A 17531-nucleotide genomic window follows, 5' to 3' on the forward strand; every position below is an offset into this window, starting at 1 on the left:
AACCAATACCAATCCACAAGGCCTCAAAATCAAACTACCAAAAACCTGAACACTACTAGGGGCCACTGAAAAATTCTCAGCCCAACCATGAAGAGAATGATGTGGAGCCATGAAAATGACAAGTTTATTCTACACTTTTCGTTTCAATAATATGAATGAAACAAAAAGTGTCAAGAAAAGTGTGGAATAACATCATTCTCTTCTTGGTTGGGTAGAGAACTTTTCAGTGGCCCCTCGTATTATAAGCCCTCTTACTTATATATATATATAAGCAGAAGACCTCGGCAGTGACTCATCTCACATGAAGACTGTCGCCACATGACTCTCTCATCATCATCAGTCTTAAAAGTGTATTTGAATAATAAGCCTCTCAAAACAGCAAAAGGAATTGACCCTATTCGCTCCACAAAAAAGCCACACACAGAAAAACAAAGAACTTGTGGAGAACTGATGTCCAAGTTGATGGCTTTATTAAAACAAATAAATCATCCACATTAATACATCTAGGGCCAGAACCTCTAGAAACATTTGGATCCTACACGGTCCGTGCTTTGACACAATTGTCTTCTTCAGGGGTCCCTACTGGTCCTAAAAATGAACTTGTGGATTAAAACAAAAGTCTCTACGCAGAACCGACGCGCTCAAAACGACATAAAATCGTGCTCCAAGCTCACAGGCTCAAAAGTGAATAATAAGCACCCCAATATCCTTTATTCTTCTTGTGGATATTCTATAATTATAAAATGTCACTTAGCTTTGGCATATAACCGGATCCACCAGCCATTGATTCTGAGACCTTGCTTGCAGTGGCATAATAAGGGCATAATAATAGGGCTGTCAGATATTTATACCCCGCTATATTCTCCCCAACCCTGAAATGTCTTGTCTAAATTAGATTGGTTTGGTAAAATTATGCTAGGATCCTCTTCTTATCTTGATTTTAAAAAACTATTGAAGACTCAACTGTATGAAAAATTTGTATCCTAACTGGTTGTTTCGTTTAATAATTCCATGCTCCCATCATGCATTGTACCTTCTTTTAAATTGTATTTTTACATTATGCTCAGTTATTTGTTGTAATCCGCTTAGAACCATTCTTTTAAATTGCATTTTTCTTTTAAATCATATTTTCTACTGTAGGACCAATTCTTATTTTTCGTATTTTGTTTTGAATTGGTTTTTTCCTTTTAAATTGTACTCTCCACTTGTGCTTATTTGTTGTAAATCTCCTAGAACCATTTTTGGTTAGGCGGTATATAAAAATAAGATGATTATTATTATTCTGAGCAGGGACTGTGTATTGTATGTTAAAATGTACAGCACAGCGTATGCCTTTCAGCACTATAAAAATAATAAATAGAAGTAGTGCCTGGGACAGTGGCACCTTTCCCCTGCCCCCCCTCCCTCCCCCGCCGTGCACGACCCTTTCCCTTTCCCCATGCCTTTTTAACTTCTCTGGTGTGAGCAACATGCCCACATCGGTGTCGGCTCACTTGTGACGTCATGTCCTAGTCACGGGTCCCAGAAGTGACATCAGAGAGAGCGCCAATGCCGACGCAGGAAGCAACCTCGTGCCAGGGAATTAAAAAAGGGACGGGGAACGCAAGGGGCATGTGGCAAGGAGAGGAGTGGGGGCGGGGGCAGAGAGGAGGAGGGGTGCTGTGCCCTTAAGAAGACTGCAGCTGGGGTGGACCGTCTCTGCTTATTATGCCACTGCCTGCTTGTAACCTAATTACGTAGATTAATCCACAAGAGCTCAGCAGCCATTTTTACAAATGCAGCTCTATAGCATGTTTCATTATTTCAGTATAAGCCCCCTGGAACAGCAATGCTTTACTGTACATTCTGGCTTCCATGTAAAATGCTGCTAGTTCACGGTATTTTGGGGGTCCTTCTACTAAATTGTGGAAAGCGCTAACGTGCTTACCGCACATTAAAAAGGTGTACTGCAGGAAGTGCGCTGGTGTCCCGCAGCTGACTGGAGGGGGTAGGCATCCCTCTGGTCAGCCATCTAAAGGTACAGGGAAAGAGAGGTTAGAGGCGGGGAGGGGGGGGGAGGGGGTTTGTGACGCAACGGGAGAGAATAGGCATCTCTCCTGTTGCTGAAAGGGGGTGGGGGGGTCGCATGGCAGTGGAAGAGAGTGGACATCTCTCCCACTGCTGGGGGGGCTTATTTGCAGCATGAGAGAGTGGGCATTTCTCCCACTGCTGGGGGGGACTCATTTGCGGCATGAGAGAGTGGGCATCTCTCCTGCTGCAGGGGGAGGCATTGTGTGGCAGCGGGAGAGATTGAACATCTCTCCTGATGTGGTTGTTGTTTTTTTTTTTTTGGGGGGGGGGGCTGTGTTTATTTCTGCGCATGTGCCCATCGCTATCACCAGAGATGGGCACATGTAAATTTAGCAAGTCTTCGCTACTCTCCGCCAACCTCATTTATGTGAGTGTTTTTTGAAGAATGACTCACTTTTTAAAAAATTCGCTATCAGAACGGCTGCTATAGCAGTCCGTCGCTTTTTGATGCAGTTTTTTGAAAATCTAGGCCTGAGTCGCCAAAGCAAGCAAATTTATCTCCTGGAAGTTCACTGTGCAAATATCTTGAAACCCGACTGGGAGTGGGAGTATGGTTACCATTTTTTGGGCCGCAAAAAATTTGGACACATGGCCCCCACCCTATTCTGCTTCCAATCCTGCCGCACCCAATTCCGCCTTCAGCTCTGCCTCGTTCCACCTCAGCCCCTCCCAATTCAGCCTCCAGCCCCCCCCCCCCAAACCTCCTCTCTTCTTCCCCAAGCTCTGGCCGTGTCTGGAGGGCCTGGAGCATGCGCGGAGGTGTGTGATGTCATCCCCGCATGCTCAGATGCCCTCCAGATGCGGCCGGAGCTCATCGGGGCTTTCCAAAAACCCGGACGTACTGCTGGGTTTTGGAAAGTCCGTCCAGGACCCCGGACAGTCCTCTAAAAAGGGGATATGTCTGGGTTTTCCCGGACGTCTGGTAACCCTACGTGGGAGCCCCAGACCACTTTAAGAAGTTCTGCTGTACAACAGAAGTCGTACTGCTACTCCTCCTCCTCCTCCTCATTTCTAAGGCATATTCTGGCACTTTCTCTGTCCCTGGCAATGGAGACTTAAGTGACTTGCCCAAGGTCACAAGGAGCTGTAGTAGGAATTGAACCCTGTTCACCAGGACCAAAGCCCTCTTCACTGATCACTAGACTACTCTTCCCTACATCTCTGTTGTAATCTACCACATCAAAACGTGCCTGTGCCAAATACAGGAATGGGTACTGCTCAAAAATCTGATTTCTCTCCACCAACCCAGTTAGCAAGCCTAGCATTTTATTAGGCTTCAAGTCATCTGCACTGGCACTGCAGATTGATTGCCATCCCTCCATGTTGCTTTTCATTCTTTTCTAATCACATCACTGACAGTTTGACATAGCCACGGCACTATAGAAACCCAGAAACTTCAGAAGCTCTTGAGACAGCTTTATGGATTAAGAAGCGGGGAATGGGTCGCCTGCGACACCACCATGCTTTCCCATTGCTTCTTCCCTCACAATTACGACGGCCGCCTGCAGCTCGGTTTTGGGAAATGCTTACGGACAACTTTATTGTAAAAAATGCCAGCAGTGTAGTGAAGAAACCAGACACCCAGAGGAGGCCCTAGTTTGGAGGAGCTGTGAAAGAGACAATGAATCAGATTGTGACCGTGCTGCGTGGCGATTTGTAAACACAGTTTAATGTATGCCCGTTGCCGTGCTGCAATGTTACAGCACTGCTTAGCATTTACTCATACAGAAATTAATTCATTTATTGTTCAAGGGATAAAAAGTAGAACACACTGGGCTTTTCCCCCCCCCCCTTTAGAGCAAAAAGAACAGATGCTTCTTTAGCAAAAGTGACTCAGTATGATGAAAGGAAGCCAGGGCGCTCTGCATTTGATTATGTAGCTTTACCAATCTGACATGGATCTTTTCACAGTTTTTCAAAAAAGGACATGAGACTCGCTCGTACCTGGTTGCACTGTGCTTTCCATCACTGGTATTCTTTCTGTACTCAGAACAGTAGTTCCACCTAAAACAGAAGGTAATGATAAGGATGTCATACACAGGGCTGTAAAAAAATCAAAACAACATGAGGTTCTCTTGAAAACCCTGGAAGCGGGTTGCACTTAAGTTTTCTGAGTTTGCACCAGCATTATCTTCTTCAGTTGGTGGAGCCTGGGAACCCTGACACTCTTGGCTGCCTTCACCATTACTACATATGAAAAAACAAAACAAAAACCCTTTCCTCTGAACGTCATATTCAGCTGTTGACAGAAGAAAATGAACCCCATTGGCCACATGCTTCTTTTACTAAACCGAGGTAGAGCTCAGCTTTTTACCACGGGTTGGTGAGGTAAATCTTCCAACACTCATTCAGTTCCTATGATTGTTGGAGCATTTACCTCACCAGCCTGTGGTAAGAAGCTCTACCGCGGTTTAGTAAAAATCAGCGCTAATTTGGAACCCTTGGCATAAAGGACTTGGCCTAATCAACTAAGGTCCTTAAATCACCACCTTGGATGAATCTCTTCCTAAGGGCAGTTAATAAATCCCAATTAATAATTTTTTTTTTTTTTTGGGGGGGGAGATAGTTTTCATTATACAGAGAAATGATAGAGTGGTCTGTAAATACATAAACTCAGTCAGAGTGAAATATCGTCTGTTTAACTGTTTCAGAATCCACTGATGGCCTGGAAAACCTCTACAATTGGACTACAAAACTAAACTCCCCTGAAGCCTTTACCACCATATGCAACATGAAGCTCTGATTTGACAATATTTAGTGTTGTACGCTCGCTGAAACGTCTATGAAATCGCTTGATCTAGTCTCAGAAAAGTAATGTGCATTGTAAAATCTAATAGTTGCTTTGATAAATAGTCTCAGTTTTCTTCACAGTAAGGTTTTAAGTTCTTCCCTTTCCTTACACAGATACCCTTCTGCTAATCTTCTTAAGTAATTTATTTTTTCATGCAGCAGAGCGTATCAGCACTACCTCATTCTAACTCATCATGTTTCAACCCTGGAGTCTGGGATAACCAGCCAAATCCCAGACATGTTTTATCTGAGTCCTCCTACAGAGATAAAAAGTTCATTTTGCGGCTCTTATCCTCCCAGCTAGTCCAATAATAAGCTCCTAACTTATTTCCCCAGGAGGTGTATGCATGTGAGTTATTGCATTGTCATGCATGAATGCAGAGTTGTCTTCTGTTCACATGAGAACCTAAGAAATTAGCTTTTAATGATGATGTATGAACTATTTTTCTTTATTCCTTGCACTTTCCTTTCTCCCTTATGGGTCTTACATTGAAGAATCCAATCAGATGGATAGGGGGCCTATTTTCTAAAAGATTTTTTTTTTTTTAAATTGTGTGGCAATTGCAGAGCATTTGAGGTGGTATTAACTGCCCCACATTATCTGTTGGGTTAACAGTTAATATAGAGGTATATTACCATATGTTAACTGGAAGCAGCCCCCACCCTTCCATTCCCTCTTCCAGGTTAAGGTATGGTAATTCCTGCATTAAAAAAAAACACCTGTCAAGGTGTTGCATTCACTGTTGGAATGAGTCCATGCTGTCAGTGGGAGGTAATTTGCACATTAAACAGTAAATAGGCTCCATAATGGGAAAAGTGTGATAAAACTGTGACATGAAGAGGCTTGGGGCAATATTTATGAAAGGAATTTTCATGTTACTGTTACTAGTGAAGAGATCCCAGACATGTCCTGGAGATCTCACAGTCAGCTGGGTTTTTGGGATATCCACACTGAAATTGCATATCCTGGGCCTGATATGTCATTGGTGACAAGAACTGCATAAATTTTTTTTTTTTTTTAAATTTCTTCCACATCCATTCACTGTGCTATGGCATGTTTGGGGTGGGCTGGTTGCTGACCGAAATCCATTTGAAAAGAGGTGACATGCAGGTACTCTCTGAATAACTTATTGGTTTAAAGGCTAGATGCACTAAAGTCAGTCGGTAATACTAACTGGATCACTGTTGGCCGATTCTCTGACCGATTCTGGCTGAGTGATCGTTGCACTACCAAGTTTGGATGCAAATGATTTGCATGGAAGTGCAAATCATTTGCATGCAAATCCAACAGATCAGTTGCTTAGTGAGCAATTGGCACATGCACAGAGCCCAAACAGCAATGACAGGGGAAGTAGCCTCCTGTCACTGCTCTTAGGTCTTTTTATTTTTTTAATGGCACAGATGTTGTGTGTGTGTTATACACGCACAATCTGCCCCATTAAAAAAAAAAAAGAATACAGCCCCCTGCTGATGGCCCTCCCCAGCCCCCACCATGAACCAGCACTGCAACCCCCCCACGGCAGCAAAAATGGCAAGAGGGATGCCTACTCCCTCCTGCCTGGCCAAATAACATGCCTCCAGCTGGACCTCCGCAACATCGATTCCCCTCCCAACCATCCCCTACCCTCCTCCATTCTTACCCCCCCCATAAAAGGGCAGGAGGGATGCTCACTCCTTCCTGCCACCAGATGCTCCCCCGAACCCCCCTGTACCTTTGGTAGACATTGGGAGCTGGAGGGAAGAATGGTGCCTCCAGCTTCGAGACCCACATGTGGTAAATGACGGGCCTTCCCCTTCCTGGTGCACCATGTGATGCACAGGGAGTAGCTCAAGGCGCTGATTCAGATTCCCAAGACCCTTCCCAAGGGGAAGAGCCTTGGGCGTCTGATCCAATCAGAGCCTTAGGCTCCTCCCTTTGTATCCCAAGTGATGCACAGGGAGTTGCCTAAGGTCTGACATCTGAGCAAATCAGGTAATATTTGTCTAGGCAGGAGGGAGTAGACACCCCTCCTGCCATTTTCGCTGCCATGGGGGGTTTGCGGTGCTGGTAGGGGGTCATTGGGGAGGGGACGGTGGGGACTTTAAAAAAAAATGGGACAGATATTTTGCATGTTTAACACACGCAAAATATCTGTGCTATTGAAAAAACAAGCAGACCTCTTGGTAGCACAGTTACCAACAGGTACCTGTTGTTTTTTTCCCCAATAGCTAAAACCTCTGTTTATTTATTTATTGCATAGCCAAGCAATGTTAATGCTTCAATCACTGGCTACTTTGCATGGGGTTTTAGCTAATTTACATGGCCGGCTTGGAAAATGGGCGATCGAGGGGAAAAACATGTGATGAGCTGTTTTATGGATCGGGTCGGTAAAAGCGATCGTTGCTAAAGCTGTGAAAACAGGTTTAGCGAAGATTGCTGACTTTAGTGCATCTACCCTAAGTTAGGTCAACATAAGTGCAGGCCTCATTCAAATGGATATATGGTGAAAATTTATATTCTGCAGTGCTACTTACACATGTGGTGCCAGCGAATGTACTCCTAAAATAAAGCACTGCCATCAGCGCTTTGCTATGTTAGTAATAACGAAACTCGGGACCACCGAATCTGCAGTGTCTGCTCACAAATCTCGTGGATCTTCACTGTGACTGTCTTGAAAACCTGACTGGCTGTGGGGGCCTCAGTCCACTTAATGAAGTCCTCTTGTAAAATATTGCCAGCTGTACTGCTACAAATAAAGTTTACAATCTAGTAAAGGCAACTGGAAGGACCATGACCAATGTGAGGCTTTTCAGGTGCACAGAGTGGGCAAATCCTCACAATAAATCCCTCTTGATTTTTCAAATGATGTTGTTGAATGCCTGCTGAAAATTCTTGTAATAGGCATAAGTTAAAAGCTATAAAAAGGAACAGTGCAAACAGCTGAGCAGGTGGCAGATTTGGCTGCTGAAACCTCACGCTGCAATAGTTAATCCGGCTTTAAGTTAGATTCGTGCAGCTCCCTGCAGGTTTCAGCGCCAGCAGGGGAGCAGGGATTCATTTAATCAGCTCAGGCCTTCTTGATGTTCTTCTGACAGTTGTGCTGGGGGCCGCCGCTAGACGGCTGCCAACGGAATCAAACTTCACTGCAAAGTTTACACTTGGCCAGTTCACGACAGCCAGTGTGCTTCTGCCCAGTCTGTGGGATTACAGAGTCTGGCAGCTGCAGTCAAGGCTGGACGGAGGATGTGAAAAACGGGGCTTTGCCCCCAGGCGCTGTAGTTAAAGAACACTTCTGGGGGTGGGGGAAGGTTGGACCGTGGGTTTCCTGCTGCTGCTGGCCCGGCTTGCTAGATGCTTTGTTCCTGAGCTGCAGTGCTCACTAGGGTTACTTTTTCTGGGTTTGGTTAATTTATGCTATTCTCTTTCTTTTATTTATGCATTGATACTATATTTTGTAGTTTTCCTTTGTCCAGCTTTTTTCTAGACCTTTTCATATTTCTCTATCATGCAATTAAATACTTGTTCCATAACTATTATAATTAGACTGTGAGCCCACTGGCACAGCGAGGGATAATCTCTCATTTCTGTTGTATTACTATTGTAAACTGCTTAATACTTATGTGCTAGCGGTATATCAAATATAATAAATCAAATCAAGGATAAAAATGCACTTATTTATGAAAAGCCTTTATGAAGAAATTCACCCAGGGAGGTGCACCTATAAGTCTAGAGGTGTAAATGTTACTGGGTTACCAGTTTGGAAAGAATCCTATTAAACAGTGTCCTTGCATTTATCTCAGCTTGATGAATTTAAATATTTAATAAAATCTTGCTTGTTATCCGTCTGCACAAACGTTTGCATGCTGTGATACCAGAAACCTTTTGGAAGTACAATAATTACTTCCATATTAAACTATTGCTGTATACTACTGGTGGTCCCGTAGAAAAGTACAATACAACTATGAACAAGATTGTCATGTTTATGACACTGCAAGAAATGACACAGAATAAGCAGATGTTTAAAGAATGTGGCATGCAGTACCAGCCCCAAATTTGGTAGGACACAGTATGTGTAGGCTTAAAAAACACAGTTGGCGAGTCAGCGTGGCGTAGAAATCAGCAGTATTAGGTAGGTACCTTACACGCATACCCTGCTCCGTCTGCAATACCCAGCTGAACGGCCCTACCATGCAGAGCTCAGTCCAGTGGGATGTCAGCTTCAAGTGGAAGGAAAGACAAAGAAGCTTTACAAAGGAACAAGAGGGAATAATGTTTTTGAAGCACATACGAGGTATTTTGGAAAAAAAAAAATACAAAGCACTCCTGCAAAGAGTAAGGATGCAGCATGAGAAGAGAGTGTTAATGTGCCCTTTAGCCAAGTCAAATTATGATTTGTAAGGGGTAACAATCTGCACTGGGATGGTTCTGGCTCTGTTCAGATTTTAAAGTGAGCATCTTTTCAGTTTAATCCTTTCAGAGCAGGCCTACAGCCAAAACTGATTTCAAGAAACCAAACAGCACTTAGAAATATTGCCAGCCCTTTGGGGTTTTGATTTTTATGTCATGCAAAAGGCGATACAGTAAGGGCCTGATTCTGTATAGGACGCCCGGTCTCAGCAACTTCTGAGAATCGCACACAGGCGTCCTATACAGAATCGCATCTGTTCATTATAGAATCGCAACCCCAATCACACCTAATCCCACCTAACCACCCTAATTCTCTAACTGACGTCTATTTCACAGGCACCAGTTAGAGATTCATGTTGAATCTGAGCTGATCACGGCAAGGGAATCTCCCTGTCTCGATTAGCTCAGCGGCAACTGCAGCGGCAGGGAATTCCCGAACATCCCCTCATGAAATCGGGGGGGCAGAAGGGATGCCCACTCCTTCCGCCACCCCTGACCCAAAGCACCCCCCCGAAATATCCACCAGCAAGAGGAATGCCCAATTCCTCCTGCCGGAACCCCCCGATAGGCAGGAGGGATGCCCACTCCCTCCTGCCAGAACACCCCCCCCACCCAACTGTGAAACACCCGGCGACCACTCCTCCACCCGCTGACCCCCCACCCACCCGGCAATCCCCCTAAAGGGGACCCCCAACTCCCCCTTGTAAACAGAAGGTCCGGTTGGAGGGAGGCATACACCCTCTGGCCGGCAGGCCCACCACTGGAAAATGGTGGGATACACCAGGAAGGAGCCTGAGGCCTTGATTGGCTCAGATGCCTAAGGCCTGGTGACTCCATTGTCTCATCTTTTCAATGCTTCCTTAGAGTCTGTTGTGGCCTCGGAGGATTGGATGTGGTCCCTCTGTAAAAGAGTGGAAGGAGGAGGTTGGGAATTACAGGCCAGTTAGTCTGACCTTGGTAGTGAGTAAACTAATGGAAATGCTTCTTAAGTGGAGGATAGTGAGATTTCTAGAATCCAATGGACTGCAGGACCTGAGGAAGCATGGTTTTACGAGAGGCAGGTCTTGTCAGACAAATCTGATTGATTTCTTTGACTGGGTGAGCAAACAGTTGGATATGGGAAGGGTGCTAGATGTAATGTACTTGGAATTTAGCAAAGCTTTCAACATGGTGCTACACAGGAGATTGATAAATAAACTGAATGTACACGGTATAGACCCTAAAGTGACAAACTGGATTCAAAGTTGGTTAAGTGGAAGGAGACAAAGGGTACTGGTAAATAGAGTTTGCTCGGAGGAAAAGGATGTTGATAGTGGAGTGCCACAGGGATCTGTCCTTGTGCAGGCTCTATTTAACATTTGTGAGTGATATTGCAGGACTGTCTGGCAAAGTTTGCCTTTTTGCAGATGATAGCAAGCTCTGTAATAGGGTAGCCACCCCGGAGGGTGTGGATAACATGAGGTGGGATCTGGCAAAGCTTGAAGAATGGTCTGGTATTTGGCAACTAAGATTTAATGCTAAAAAATGCAGGTCATGCACTTGGGCTGCAAAAATCCAGGAGAACAGTATAGTATAGGAGGCGAAGATCTTCTTTGAGTGGAAGAAGAGCGGGACTTGGAGGTGATTGTGTCTGATGATCCAAGGGTGGCAAAAGCGATGGTCAAAACCAAGAAGATGCTTAGATGCATAAGAAGAGGAATGGACGGTAGGGAAAGGGAGATGACACATCGGAACAAATGACACTGCCAAGAACACCTCGGAGAACATACCTAGGGACTTTGGAGCCCTGGGTGAGAAGCTGAAGCGTGCCGGAGCTCAGGTGGTCTTCTCCTCGATCCTCCCAGTCAGAGGCAAGGGAAGAGCCAGGGATGAGCGTATCCAGAGGACCAACGAGTGGCTACGCAGCTGGTGCAGGGAGATGAACTTCGGATTCCTAAACCACGGAGAGTCACTTCAGGGACTTCAGGGATCAGACGGACTCCATCTAACCAGCAGAGGTAAGAACGTCTTCGGACACCGATTGGCTCGACTGCTAAGCAGGGCTTTAAACTAGGTAAGTTGGGGGAGGGTACCAGTATAGTAAGTAACTATCCAGAGGAGGGGAGACACTACTCCAATTCCACACCCAAGGTATGTAGTCACCTTGCAAACAATTCTTTAGGTACCACATTAGTTCAGTTGGGAAACTCCCCTCGGGAGCCTAGCAAACACAGGGTATGGAAGGCTATGTATTAGAGAATGACATGGGGAAAAAATCTGTCCCCGTCACGCCCCGTCCCCGGCCCACCATCCTCTGCACTGCCCCGTCACCGCCATTCCATTCACCGCCCCGTCACCATCACCGCCATCCCTTTCACCGCCCCGTCACCGCCACTGCCATCCCATTCACCGCCCCGTCCCCGTCCCCGCAGCATCCATATAAGCCTTAGTACTCTAATATTTAGCTTATTCCATTCTTATAAATCAAAGTTCCTGCTGCTGAACTAGAGAAAGAGATGTTCAGCTGGCAGGGCTTTGTTTATAAATTTTTATTAACACAACTAATATACCACCATAATGTTTCCGACAGAGGACAAGTATGCAATAAATGCATTTTGCTGTTTCAATGCCAGTGCTCAGCAGAACAACAGACAGCAATATGGACATTCACCTTATGTAGTACTTTTTTAATATATAAAAATAGGCAAAATTAGTTGCTGTTTTATCATTATATTTTCTTGCCATTATAGTATTCTTCATTGATCATTTTTCTTTTTAAATTCAAAACAAATTCAACCTATCTTGTGTCCCAGCATGAATTCATGTTTCACTCAATTGGCTGTTTCAAGGGAATTAACCCTCCAACTTCCATTTGCAAAAATACCCAATGTTGTTCCTTCTATGAGCAATATTTAAATTATGAGGAACAACATTGGGTATTTTTGCTGAATTGTGTGACACCATTTGGGCTGAACATGAAGATTGAAAATGCCTGGTTAGCCCTGGACAGATGATTTGAACAGCCAGGAGCCTGTCCTGGCCATTTAAATCATTTTGAATATCTAGTCCAATGATAACAGAATTAGGGTGATTATAGAAACATAGAACTTTGTTGATCACTAAAAACAGTGGAGACTCAGGGTCTATCAAGCTCAGCATCCTGTCTTTGACACTGGCCAGTCTTGGTCTTTGGAACTGCCCATTGTGTCAGAAGCAATAGGGATTAAGTGACTTGCCCAAGGTCACAAGGAGTGTAGTGTAGCTCTAACCACTGGATTTAGAAGTTGGCTTCTTTTGGGATCTTTAACTCATCATCGCTAGGACTCGAATCTGAGTCCGTGGCACCTAACATAGAATAGAATTAGTATGGCAAAGTAATGAAGAATGGTCCAGCAGCCCCCACCCTCCCTCTACCTCACCTTATATTTGTTCCGAGTTTGCTGGCTTCCTTTTTCCCTAGCCGCACGCGTTCAAAAAGCCATGCATTTAGCCAGCTCCCTCCCTCCACCTCACCTTAAATTTCAAGTTTTCCGGCTTCCTTTTTTCTGAGCCGCACGTGTTCAAAAATCCGTGCACGCGCGGCTGCGCGAGTCAATCAAACTTCTCCTCTCCTGCAACTTCCTGTTTCCGGTTGCGTCAGAGGAGAAGATTGATTGACTCGCGCAGCCGCGCGTGCACGGATTTTTGAACGCGTGTGGCTCGGAAAAAAGGAAGCCGGAAAACTTGAAATTTAAGGTGAGGTGGAGGGAGGGAGCTGGCTAAATGATACGGGCGGGCGGTGGCTGCGGGGACCGCGCGATCCTTGATACCTCACTGCGGAGACAAGACCATTCACCGCTCCACGGGGCGGTGAATGGCCTTGTCCCCGTCCCCGCAGCGACTGCTTCTTTTCTTTCACCGTTCTGGCGGGTTACCCGCGGCTAAAGGCGGTAGCCGCGGGTAAACCGCCACCGTGTCATTCTCTACTATGTATGTTAATGCACACAGTCTAGGCAACAAAATTCTGGAATTAGAGACTGAAATAATGTCTGCTGACCTGGATGTGGTAGCAATTTCTGAGACTTGGTTCACGGACTCTCATGGGTGGGATATGGCTATACCGGGTTACAACTTGCTTCGTCAAGACAGAGAGGGAAAGGTAGGGGGAGGGGTAGCACTATACACCAGAGAAGGCATCAAACTTATGAGAATCACAGATGTCAAGTACACCGGGGAATCCCTCTGGGTTAACCTAGCCAGAGGCAACGAAAAATCCCTATACCTTGGTGTAATATACAGACCTCCAAGACAGCTGGAAGACAAAGACACAGAACTAATCAAGGACATTGAGAATATCACTTTACGGGGGGATACGGTACTACTAGGGGACTTCAATATGCCCGATGCAGACTGGAACACACTTTCAGCATCTACCAGCGGAAGTAAAAGGCTATTGTCCTCCTTAAGGGGAGCACAACTCAAACAATTGGTGTTGGAGCCTACCAGGGCCCAGGCGATACTAGATCTGGTACTCACCAACGGAGGAAGTGTCTCGGAGGTATCAGTGGGCGACAAGCTAGCCTCCAGCGACCACAACATGATATGGTTCGACCTCAAGAAAGGGTTCACTAGATCTAACACGACAACAAAAGTTCTCAGCTTTCGAGGTACTGACTTTAAAGGCATGGGAGATTTTGTCCATCAAGCACTGCGTCACAAAGCAGTGACCAACGATGTGGAGGCTATGTGGTCAACCTTGAAATCAACCCTACACGCAGCAACAGACCATTGCATAAAATCCGTGAGTAAACGGCGAAGAAAAAACAGATCTCAATGGTTCACCTCAGAGATATCTGACCTCGTTAAAGACAAGAAACGAGCATTCATTCACTACAAATGCACGAAGGGTAAAGAGGCTAAAATAAAATATATGACTAAGTAGTCAGCGGTCAAACTGGCAGTCTTTTCTGAGTTTTCTAGCAGTCTCTGATACTGCTATGCAAATGTAGTACAACGAGGTCATTAATGTTAAAATGGTAACTCCAAGCAATTCTCTATAATTGCTACTAACAGGTCTGAGCTTTCTGATCAGTGCCTGAGCACTGAATGGCTCAGGCACTGATAGGAAAGTAAAGCTTGACAGCTCAGACTTATCAGAACATTTTTCCGCCGTCAAACCACTCCTGGACACCTCCTCTCTCCTGTCTTTCTTTCAGAGTATACATTAACCCAGACAACTAAGGCCCCTCCCATAGGAGGGGGTTTTAAACAAACTGGGTCAATCAGAGCCTTAGGCCCCTCCCTGGCGCATCCCCGGATGCACCGGGGAGGGGAAGGCCCGCCATTTTGAAGAGGCGGGCCTGCTGGCTAGAGGGAGTAGGCATCCCTATAGCCAGCCATCCTAAACAAGGTAAGGGGGAGTGGGCATCTCTCCCACTGCCAGGGGGTGTCGGGGAGAATTGCTTGGTGGCGAGAGGGAATATCTCCCGTTGCTGGGTGGGGGGGGGGCTATTGGGTGGGGGTTGCTTGACTTCGGTGGTGGGAGGGAGTGGGCATCCCTCCACCCCAGCTTTGATTTGGGTTTTCTTTTTCTGGGGGCGTTTATTCTGCACATATGCCATCGCTATCACCAGCAATGGGCACATGCAAATTTACGAACATTTTTGGGAGAATGACTCGTTTTTTGAAATCGCTACAATAACAGCTGCGACTGCGGCCTGTCATTTTTTTTAATGTGAAATTTTGATAATTCTGCCCTTAGTACTGATTTTCAGGTCTAGGCACCTAAAATTAGGCTCATAAACCTTGGCAAACTTTAGCTCATAAATTGATTTTCTGCTAAAAATGTAAGCTCCTAAGTCTGGTTGAAAATAGGGCACAATGTAGACAATGAATGAACAAATAAATAAACAAGTAAATAAGGAGAACTTAGTATTTTTCAGGAAGAATGCTAATCACAGAATTTAGGGCCTCTGCGGTAAACTATTTGCCAAGTGCTGAAGCAAACTATACAGAAAGCACAGAACAAACCTAATTATATTACTCGTACCTGTCATAGTGCTGCAACCTTCCTTTTTATGTTTTGATGAAACAGGAAGAGATTTAGTATAGTCTGAGTATGTGAAAATTACAGTTCTGTATTAAGCTCATGCTGTATGTAATGATGTTTACCCAGATGAGAGAGAATGCAAATAGCTATGATCAAAGAAATGTCCAGCATCACCTTGGAAGTGATCTGTATTATGTCTAATTTTCTTCCAAGAAGAGCAGTGAAAATGATTTTCATTGTCTTCAAAACCAATTGAAGTCAGCGTTAAAGGGCAGTGGAATTACAGTACATAGTCGTGTTAAAAGGACTGGATCATTTTCTCTCATTTTACTTGGCGTCTACCCTAAACTTTCCCTTGATTTTCCTGTACATGCATTTTGTAACAGCATTCACGGAGAGGGTGGGAGGGGAGAGAATCAGAGGGGAGAGGGGGCATGAAGGTACATTTTGGCTTAATTGCCAGGGTTTAGAATAATTAAATCTTTGCAGGAGTTGCTGGGTATTGGTTTTCTGCAGCTCTGCCTGTGAAGCGGAAGTCTATAAAGGAGTGCCTGGAGCAGACTTCAACAAATTTTCATTAAATCTAGTAGCCAGCCCAAAAACTTAAAAGCCAGCGTCTAAGACCTTTGCTGCTTCTCCTTCCCCAATCTTCCAACATGGTCTCCAGTAAAGTTGGGAGTGGGGAGAGGTTGGTATTCCCTTTTAGATTAGCAATAGCTGTTTTAGAAACTGACTTACTAAGGTTTGATCACCCCCTCCCCCCCCCTATTTTGTGTGTAAAGGCAACGAAACATTAGTAAATCAGTTCCTTAAGGTGCCTCTGCAACTATTGCAAAAGTCAATAGTCTCCCTTCCCAAAGCATGTTGTCAACTATGTGACAGCACCATCTAGATAAGCTCTTTTAAACAGGGGCTGTCTCTTCTATGTTCTGATGCATAGTGCTGCGTATGTCTAGGAGCGCTATAGAAATGATTAGTAGTAGTAGTAATAAACAGGTGACGCAAAAATGCAATTCCTCTTTGCTTTACCTATCATCATAGGCTGGGTCCCTATCAGCTTCTCTCTCATACCACCTCTCCCAGCCTTCACCCAGTCTGTCTGTCATCTGTCTTTCTCTCATAAACCTTTCATAGCCTTCACCCAGCCTCTCTCATGCTCCCTTCTCCAGATTCACCTAGTCGCTCTTACCCCCTCCCCAGTCTTTCTCATGCCCCTTCCCCTGCCTTTAGCTAATCTCTCTCTCTCTCTCTTTCTTTCTCTCATAATCCTTCCTCTAACTGTTGCCTGTTCTTTCTGTCTCTCTCTCATAATCCCTCCTCTAACTTTTGCCTGTTCTTTCTGTCTCTCTCTCATAATCCCTCCTCTAACTTTTGCCTGTTCTCTCTTACAGCAGCCACTAGCTCGTGCCTCAGAAACAGCTTTTCTCTTTCTCAGTACTACGAGCAGGTTCTCCATAAGCTTGAGCCCTGCAGAGCAGGAGGTTTGGGAAGTTTTGTGGTTTCAAGTAGAGAATGACACGGGGAAAAAATCTGTCCCCGTCACCGCCCCATCACCGGCCCACCATCCTCTGCACCGCCCCGTCACCGCCGTTTCCTTCACCGCCCCGTCACCGTCACCCCTTTCACCGCCCCGTCACCGCCACTGCCATCCCATTCACCGCCCCGTCACCGTCCCCGCTGCATCCATTTTCCGTTTTCATCCCTTGGCCCAGAATCCTTTTCTCTTTCACTCCCTCCTTACAGTTTGAGCCGGGAACACGGGTGATCGCACGGTCCTCGCAGCCCCCACCCGCCTGCCCAATCGATCGTAGTGATTAGCCAGCACTCTCCCTTCTCCTCACCTTAGTTTGTAGATTTTCTTTTTCGGCGACCCGCACGCTATCAGAGAGCCGCGCACTCGCAGCTGCTCAGTGTTCAATCTTCTGCTCTGCTGCAACTTCCTGTTTCCGGTTGCGTCAGAGCAGAAGATCGAAACTGAGCAGCGGCGGGTGCGTGGCTCTCTGATAGCGTGCGGGTCGCCGAAAAAGAAAATCTACAAACTAAGGTGAGGAGAAGGGAGAGAGCTGGCTTAACACTAGAATCGATTGGGCAGGTGGGTGTGAGCTGCGGGGACCGCGCGATCCTTCATGCCTCACTGCGGGGACAAGACCCATTCACCGCCCCGCGGGCAGTGAATGGCCTTGTCCCCGTCGCCGCAGCGACTGCTAGTTTTCTTCCCCGTTTTCGGCGGGTGACCCACGGCTAAAATGCGGTGGCCGCGGGTAAACCGCCACCGTG

General features: G+C 45.7%; 1 protein-coding gene across 5 annotated transcripts in view; it reads right to left on the bottom strand.

The window, feature by feature from the left end:
• NRP1 (neuropilin 1) overlaps window positions 1-17531 on the bottom strand; it is a 339157-nt gene that overhangs the window by 36099 nt on the left and 285527 nt on the right. For all 5 annotated transcript variants that reach the window (XM_033931511.1, XM_033931507.1, XM_033931509.1 and 2 more), the window contains exon 13: window positions 4015-4074. In XM_033931511.1, coding sequence (XP_033787402.1) covers window positions 4015-4074 — 60 coding nt within the window. The remainder of the gene's footprint in view (window positions 1-4014; window positions 4075-17531) is intronic.

This window comes from Geotrypetes seraphini, chromosome 2 (assembly GCF_902459505.1).
Source record: "Geotrypetes seraphini chromosome 2, aGeoSer1.1, whole genome shotgun sequence".
NCBI classification, from domain to species: Eukaryota; Metazoa; Chordata; class Amphibia; order Gymnophiona; family Dermophiidae; genus Geotrypetes; species Geotrypetes seraphini.